Below are 9,411 nucleotides of genomic sequence, written 5' to 3'. Positions count from 1 at the left end.
ACTACATGAAAATGAAAATTAATGAATACACTGTGTACAGTAATTTACCTGATAAGACAGACCTCAGAAAAATACTTTATGAGAGCTTTTATACTTTTATAAAGCTGTCTATAATGAAAATTAATTAACTAAGGATTTTTTTGCCCTGCCAGGGTGTGGCCGAGTTATCCGGAGTGGCGGGTTATCGAGAGCCGAGTTTTCGAGGTTCTACTGTAACATTTAAATAAACACTTATAATTATATATAATTATTTACTTTTTAAATTAATAATTAAATAATTTCATTTAATTATTTATTTTAAAAATTCAAATAAAAATAAATATTTAAATTTCTTTAATTTGAATTTTAAAATATTAAAATAATAAGTAAATAGATTTTGTATATTTTTTAAAAAAGAAAATTTGAGTAGACTAATAAATTGTAATCTAAGAATATGTACAGAAACTATATTAAATATTTAGAATTATATATATTTGTAGAACTTATTCTTAAGTTTATAAATATATTTATTTTCAAGGAAATTCATAAATTTTTTATTTAAAAAATGGATTTAAAATTATCAATAATATAACAAAAAAATATAATTTTTTTTAATTTTAAAAAAGTTTGATTTATTATTCTTTGCAAGTTTACATTTATTTTTTAAAGTTATATTTAAAAATTGTTAAAATTATTTTAAAATATTTATAATTTTTACATTAAAAACATTATTTTATGTTTCTGTATTGTAATAATTTTAAATCTTTCCTTTTTTAAATTAAAAATTTATAAAATTCCTTCAAAATTCTCAATAAATATATTTATAAATTTAAGAATAGATTCATGGAAAAATACGTTTTAAATATTTCATTTTATAACAATTTTAAACATTTTTGTATAAATTTATTCGTAAATTTAAAAATATATTTTTTACACATAAGTTTTAGATTTTTTTATCTACTAAAAATACTAAAACATGTTTTAAAATTCTACTAAAATACATTTTTTTTATCTTGAATTTATATTAAAATAAATATATTTGTTAATATTAAGTCAATAAATTTAATTTTTTCTCTTCTTTTTCTGTTTATTTCCTTTTACGTAATTAATTTATTGATCTAACAACCATTTTGCTTTAATTTGGAAGATATAAATAAATTAATATCCTAGAACGTTTATAGAAATTTAATAAATTGTGTTATATAGGTCAGCATTTCCTAACCTTTTTTATTATTAGAAGGCAATTCAAAACTCATTGCAGTTCGCGAACCACAGATTGGAAAATAAAGTCGTAAATTAGTCAGGAAAACGTTTAATGTAAGTTTCCTATTATTATTTTATACATAATTACATTAAATTTTTAATTTTTATATTACCTAGTTCCGTTAGTTGCCCAATTTTCGGGTAAAGGCCTAGCCCAATATCCAGGTTTAGATATCAAATCTGGACAAGCGTATCGAGGTAAACTAACTATAGTATTTGGATCGTGTAGAGTGACACCTAATCTTAGAGCACCCGTCCATTCTTCATTAGCTCCAAGTAAAATTGATATTCTGGTGTTGACAGAAATTGGCTTGTAACTAAAAGTGATAGCATCGCAAAAAGAAACTGGTCTCAAAGCTCTGGTACCACCATCTTCTACTATAACATTCCCTCCATGTACGGCGTGAAATTTCATCGTTAGAGTATTTCATCCTTCACATCCGGATATGTCCGGTCACAGAAATGAACCCATCCGAAAATGTTTGTCATATAGAATGTAATTGATACTGATCTCTTCAAGACAGAATCAATGGGATCTTAAGAAGCTGAAACAAGAAAAATGATAAAGAAAAGTTGAAATTCATTATAAAAAATTAATTAAATATAAATTAAACATATATAAAAATATATTTATTAGCATTTTACAACTATGAAATTAAAAGATATGATTTTTAAATAAAAGATTGGTTATATTAACAACAAATTCCCTAGCATTTTACAGTTTCATAGTTCAAAAATGCTCATAGTTCAATATCTCTTCAAGACACGAATGGGATTTTAAGAAGCTGGAGCAGGAAGATTGATAAAGAAAAGTTAAAATTTCATTTTAAAAAAATCTATTATAAAATTGGAATTTTTGAAGAATAAATCAAATATATTTCAACATATTCATGAGCATTTTACAAGTTTAATTGAATTATTGCAAAAATTTTTGTTTAAAGATAACTTTGTTCATCTTTTATTTATTTCTTTTTTGTTGAATTTTCTTCAAATCCTTCGTTTCCGTAAACGATTTCGCATATTTTTACATGAAAAAACATTTTATTTTAAAAGATTTCAAAAGTAATAATTCAAAAAAAAAAAATTTTTTTGGTCTTTTACAACATTTTTTGAATCAATAAAACAATTTTCTTTGAATACTTCACTAAAAATCAATTGAAAAAATTTTAAGTAGACTCCTTTATAATATGAAAATTTCCACTTATGAGTTTGTTCAAATGGATTTTTGATGTAATTTTTAGACCTTTTTTATAATATTATGATTTATATTTATATACAAATCGATCGCTGTTATAAATATAACAAGAATTTATATCCAAAATAAGGAAAGAAAAATCAATGAATATTTTACTCTATTAAAAAATTAAATTTATAAAACTTTACCGTCGATTTATTACAATTATTATTATTATTATTAACAAATAAATGTATCGACGATGTAAAAATTCCATTTTAATAATGTTTATTTGGCAAATTCTAATCCTTTATGGCATTAACTCAGCTCACGAAGATCTGTTCTTCAGTTACCATCTAAAAAAATCATTTACAGTAAAGTCAAGAAAAAATTCTACTTGAGATTTACAGATTAGTTTAAGAGCTTGTACTTTTTTAAAATTAATTTTCTTCTCTTTAAATTATTTTATTTAAATAGGACGATTATAAGAAATCTCTAAATAGATTTTTAACACTACTTTAACTGAAATAGCTAAAAACTGTAAACAAAATAAACTAATGTAAAAAATAAAAATATAGTATATATTAAATTAATAAATAGTTTATATACTCAACTGTATTTTAATTAAAAAAAAATATTACAAAATATGAAAAATTTGAATTTTATTTTAAGAAGCTTGCACTAATTTTAATGGGTTAATTAATTAATTAATTAGTTAAAAAATTAGTCAACTCAGTTAACTGACTTTTTGTCTAATCCTGTGTATATTAAATAGATCAAAGAAGAATCAATAGGATCATTTGATCGGATCCGGGTTCAAAGTACTCTCAAAATTTGATCTATGCAAAATAAATCCATGATATAAGAAAAGTAGTGAAAAATCTATTTTATTGATTTTAATCGTATTTTATTTTGATCATTTTAATCATGTGCTTTTGTAATTCATGACTTTTGAGAGAATCGAGTATTAGTAACTGACTCGAATTCCATCTTAATCTTTCAGTACCTATTTAACTATTTGTTATTTTTATTAACGTACAAATAAATCAGTACATTGAAGATGATCTTTATAAATTTAATAAAATCAAGTATCTTGATTAAGTATCGATCGATTCTGTTCATTAAAATTAAAAACAGAAATAAATAAGTTAATGAATAAATGAAATATCGAATTTCGACTTCCGTCTAACTTACCATAAAAAATTGACACGATCAACCAAGATAAATAATTGAATTGAAGATAAAAAGTTTTTCGGTCACAAAAGAAATAAAAATCTGTATTTTTTTTTATCAATGCATTCTCTGTATTAAGTCTACCAACGTAATATAAAAAAGGATTAGTTTTCCTTTCTGATTGTCATATTAATTCTACAGTTTTTTTTAATTCGAATATCTAATTATTATATTTATCCATAAATGTCTATTTCTTTACTTTTGATCCTTTATTTTGTACTTTTTAACCAGGAATGCCTAATTTATTTTTACATTTTTTTTTAACAGCAAACGATTATCTTGCTTATACATTTTTCAACTATGTATGCTTGTTTTATTTTTGTATTTCTGACAATAAATGCCTAATTTTTGTATTTTAATTACAAATTCCTATTTATTTTTTTAAATTTGACGATTGTGCTTATTTTACTATTGTACTTTTTTAACCATTAATGCCTGTCTTACTACATATTTTCAATCAAGAATGCCTATCTCACTTATGTACAGTAATTTTAACCTACAAATGCCTACTTTATTTCTGCGTTTTAATAATAAATTCCTACATACTTTTGGTATTTCTTTAACGACGAATGCGTATTTTTGTAATTTTAACCATAAATATTTATTTTATTGTTGTATCTTTTAACAATTAGTACAGGAACTTATTTCGCTATTGATATATTTTTTAACCTAAAATTTCTCTCACATACAAATATATTTAACAATAAATGTCTATTTTATTTCTGCAATTTTTAATCATAAATAGAAATATTTACCTTATTTTTGTATTTTTAATTATAAATATTTATTTTTATTTTTAAAATTTTGTATCTAGTATTGAATATTTGCAATTTAATAATAAATGTATTGATTTTTTTAATCGAAAAAAGTACCTTTCGCACTAATAAATAAAATTTATAATGCAATTATACAGAAATTAACCATTTAACAATTAAAATAAAAGGATTTTTACATTGTTAAATGATTAATTACATTAATGAAGGTCATGCAGAAGATTATTTTTATAAATCAGATGAATTTATTTAAGGATATGCATTTAAATTAATAATTTAAACTCTCTTCGGCTCAATTTAAATGCAACTGAAAGAGCATTTTTCAGTTGCATTTAAATTGAATAAATTATAATTATAATTATTAAATTATAATTATAATTAATAGAAGGTATAAAAATTATATATTTTCATTTTAATATAACAATTTACCATTTTTTTATTTTTATAAATTGAGGAAAAAAGAATCTCTATCTTTTTACGGGCATCTCATACTTGGCATTTTGTGAATGTAGTGCGTATTTCATAATTAAAATACGGTTTAAAAATTCTAAAATTAAAAAAAAAAAATACATTAAAGTTTAACGGAATTTTAAAAATTTTTATTTAAATTTTTAAAATTAATTTTATAAATTTAAAATAATTTTTAACTATAACTTATTTTTCATCTCCATTTTTTAGTTTGGAGTTTATTTGAATTCTACTACAAATTCGATAGAAAAAATCATAAAATAGGAAGATTTTTAAATACAGTAATACTAGTTTTTTCCCCCTAGAAAATAAATTTTAAATACATTTATAAGGCTCATATTTCTTAATATTATTCTTTAAAGTGTTGCGTATAAATTGAATTTGCAACATAAATCTGCATTATTTATATATATTTTTCCTTCGAAAAACTTCAAAAATTAATGTAATAATTTTCCATTTTTCTATAGAATTGAATTGTTTAAAAAAAGTGTTATAAACGAATGCATAAAATAATATAAATTCTGATCGTAATTGAAATGATTAGTTCAAAAAAATTTTTAGTAATAAAATAAGAAAAAAAAATAAGCAAATAGTGAATTTTTTATATAAAAACATAAAAAATATCTAAATTATTGTAAAAATGATCGAATTATTTTGATACACATCCTCTAAAAACATTGTTTTTTACGACTTTAGATACCATTACTACGTAATGGAACATGAATAAAAAATTATTTTTATAAGACAGCAACTTAAAATTTTTATTGAAAAACAAAAAATTCCATTATATAAATCGAGAAAAAGCTTTCGATGTGATTATAAAAACTAGAATTTTAGTTAATTTTTTATTGTAAAGTTTTCTTTTCCTTTATTCCAAATTAAATTTGTTTTATCTTATTTTTTTCGTAGCTTAACTAATATATATATATTAGTTAAGCTCCATTTTGTCCGAGAAAGTCTGGTCATTTCCTATAGAAGCGTACTTATCACTACAGGAGTCCGAATGATGATTGAACAAATGATGCTTTCAGGATTCGAGAGCATCAAATGATTCAGAAGAAAGAGCATCATAATTGATTTCTCAATTTATAAAGCTGCGAAACATATTTCAGGAGTTTATCTAAGCATTAAAATTATAAAATATAACAGATTTTATTCATTAAATAAAAAAAAATCATTAAATATACAGTAGAATACCTGTCTAAAACGGAACCTATATAAAATGGAAAGCTACCTAAACCCGGTTTATCCAGGTTTTACTGAACTGTATTTCTAAAATTACTCAGGAATAAGCATTTTAATATAAATAGGGATTTAAAAGATTTCGCATTCTTGCAGATTTTGAAAAACTTCAAGAATAGGAATATAGAGATTAACTAAAATGTATAGATTTAATTATAAATAAACCTTATATTTTGAATTATATAATATATAATTCGAAAAAACAATTGCACATTCAAGTTTTGAGGGATATTATGTTTCAGGATATTGCTTAGAGGAGTGTTTGTATTCTCTTAGCCGTAGTTGCTATAGTAACATAGATGTATAATTCTAGTCAACTAGCATGAGAAAGCAATCAATCAAGCGAGCAACATGACTGCAAAGCTAGGAATCGAGAATGCAATTCCGTTTACTTACTCTGTATAACAGCTTTACGTAAGACAAGATCATAAAATCGATCATAACGTTGACAAATCTATTTATTTCCTTCGCCTTACATTTAATGTATAATTGTATTTCGGAACAATTTACAAAATATTTTATATATATATATATGTTTTTAAATTATGAAATTAGAAGAGAAATTCTTAGATTAAAACTCGTCGATACTTAAGGTCTATCTATTAAAATCAAGTGACAACGACACCTGTCTTCATCCTAGACTACTCTAATCGATCAAAAATAGTTTGAAACCCTCGAGAGATTGAGATTTTTTTTGTCTGTCACACCTTCAGATTTGTTCAATTTACTTAGAAAATTTCTTATAAATTAAAGTAATTAATGTGCATTTTTAATTAATTAATATAAAAACTCATTAATATTTAATATTTAAATTAAATTTTAAATATATTTATAAACTACATTAATTTCATTAAAATAAAGAAAGGAATATAACTTTTAATCTTCTTTTCTTAATTTAATTAAAATTATTTCACGATCTTTATCTAAAAATATTAATTAACTGGATATTCTGGCTGGTATGAAAAGTATGTAGGATTATTATTGGAAGTAAATTTTTAGTGAATAACATTGAATCTTAAAAATATACTTTAACTATGTAACTTGATACAATAGTTAAAGTTATAGTAGAAGTAAACCATTGTAGAAATAACTAGTGGAGGTATTAGAATGTAAAAGATCCTGAGCAAGTTTGTGAGGAGAATTTTATATAAATTTATATAGTGTAAAATCCATATTGCACAATATTTGATATTGTAACAACGTCTAGAATCAAGCTAATACTGGATTCTGGAGGAATGTCGAAAAGTGTATTTTGGGTCTTAGATATGTGCATATATAACTAATGCAAAGCCCAAGGAAGAAGTTTAAGTTTCCTCGTGTTTGCACTATTAATGTCCTCGTATATGCGTAAAATCGCTACTAGTTATACATAAAAATTTAAGTGTAAACGTAATAATAAATCAAATATTTCAAAGAAACTAAAGCAAGAAGATATATTAAAAAAAACTCCAAAAAGATTAATAAGGAAGAAAATTAATGGATGTTGCAACCTAATCTATAAATAACAAATATTAAAATCATAAAAATTCCATTTGAAAAATATAAAGAAAACTGTTATTTTACTTTATTTATTTTTCGTCTTTAATCAAATTACGTATTTTCTAAGCCACTCCAATTATTATATTATTTAATGACTTTCAATAATTATCTTACAATTTGTATTAAGTAAATACTTTATCTTTCATCAAAAGAAACAATTAGCGATGTTTTTAAATTACAATACAATAATTATATTTTAAAGTTTTATATAATTGATTTCTCTTGAGAAGAATCGAGATATCAAAACAATAATCATTTCATAAAATAAATATTTGTATGTACACCAAATCTCCGAAGGGGATAAGATGTAGTAAATGAATGGAGATGTTGTCTTTTCGGTATAAAAATTCTTAAATTAAACTGTTATCTGTACATTTTTAAGAAAATAGTTTTCATTTTAGAAGAATACGTGTTTAAAATTTTAAAATAAGCAGTTAAATAGTAATAATTTATATTAAATTCGTTAAAAATTCAAACTTAAATTGAATTTTATAAGAACAAAACCCAAGAAAGTCAGTTGAATTTTAAACAACATAATGCTAAAATAGATATATTAAAAATTAAATTGGAAAACAACAGATTTAAGAATTTGGTTATATTTGTTTTAAAAGTATTTGTTACTTTAAATACAAATTTACTACATATAAATTAGAAAATTTAAATATAAATTAATTTTGTATAACTTTATGAATTTTGTTTACTTTATATTTCTTAAATTATTGAAATTATAATTATTTAATTAAAAATAGGAAGTAAAATAAATTTTAATTTTAAAATTTCATACAATAATGACTATAACATTTTTATAATATATTATAATGTATAACAGGATTAATATAATTTATAACTATTTTATCATCTTAAAAATTAGAATATAGTTATTATGTATATAAATATAGAAGCAATTTATACACGGTAGTTAAGTATAGAAAATGTCAATCTACTTAGATATACTGTACTTCCTAAATATGAAGGGTGGAGTAGTAAATATCAAGCTATAGACCATAAATCGAATATTAAACTTGGGCATTAACCTTTCATTTTCCAGGAATAATTTTTAAAAAATAATAATAAAAAAAATAATATTCATAATTTAAAATATAATTTTCTTCTATAAACATGAATATTAAAGTAAAATTTTCTAAAAATGTCATTTACTTTTTTTTTGAAAAGTATAGAAATTTATGAGTAACAGGATCATTTTGGAAGCTTATTTAATAAATTTTCCAATAAAAAATGATGTTAATACATTATTAAAAAGATTTATGTTCATAATTTTTTAAATTTAAATACTCTTTCTTAATTTTAGATTAATTTATTAAGAAATTTTGTTTACAGAGGGATCCAAAAATCAGTTAATCAAGATATATTTTTAAGATTAATATTAAGAATGTTTAAAAGCCATTCTTAATATTAGGTGAGACATTCTTGGGAGAGATATTTATGACCAAAATTATTGTTTTAAAAACTTTATTTAATAATTCTTTCAAGTATTTTACATAAAAGATTTATGTTCATATTTTTAAAAATTGAAATACTTTTTTAATGTTCAGATTAAATTAACTTTTAAGTAATTTTTAGGCCATAAAATTATTTATTCTATTCTTAAAATAAGTTTAAAAAATATATATATAGCTTAAAAAAAATGAGCCATTGAATAACTTTTGAGCCATTCTATATATATTCTTATTATTGATATAATTAATTTTTATAATAAATTATATATTTATAACATTAAGA

General features: G+C 21.6%; 1 protein-coding gene across 1 annotated transcript in view; it reads right to left on the bottom strand.

The window, feature by feature from the left end:
• The window catches only part of LOC111621531, an 86,758-nt gene that overhangs the window by 75,604 nt on the left and 1,743 nt on the right, over positions 1-9,411 (bottom strand). Inside the window, 1 exon segment of the mRNA XM_023363689.1 lies at positions 1,356-1,787. Within this exon segment, the coding sequence (XP_023219457.1) occupies positions 1,356-1,657 (302 nt within the window). The 5' untranslated portion in view covers positions 1,658-1,787.

Source organism: Centruroides sculpturatus, unplaced genomic scaffold (genome assembly GCF_000671375.1).
Source record: "Centruroides sculpturatus isolate CEXI.00-Female unplaced genomic scaffold, Cexi_2.0 scaffold272, whole genome shotgun sequence".
NCBI classification, from domain to species: Eukaryota; Metazoa; Arthropoda; class Arachnida; order Scorpiones; family Buthidae; genus Centruroides; species Centruroides sculpturatus.
The sequence above is the reverse complement of the archived record's forward strand: the minus strand, read 5'-3'. Positions and strand labels throughout refer to the sequence as shown.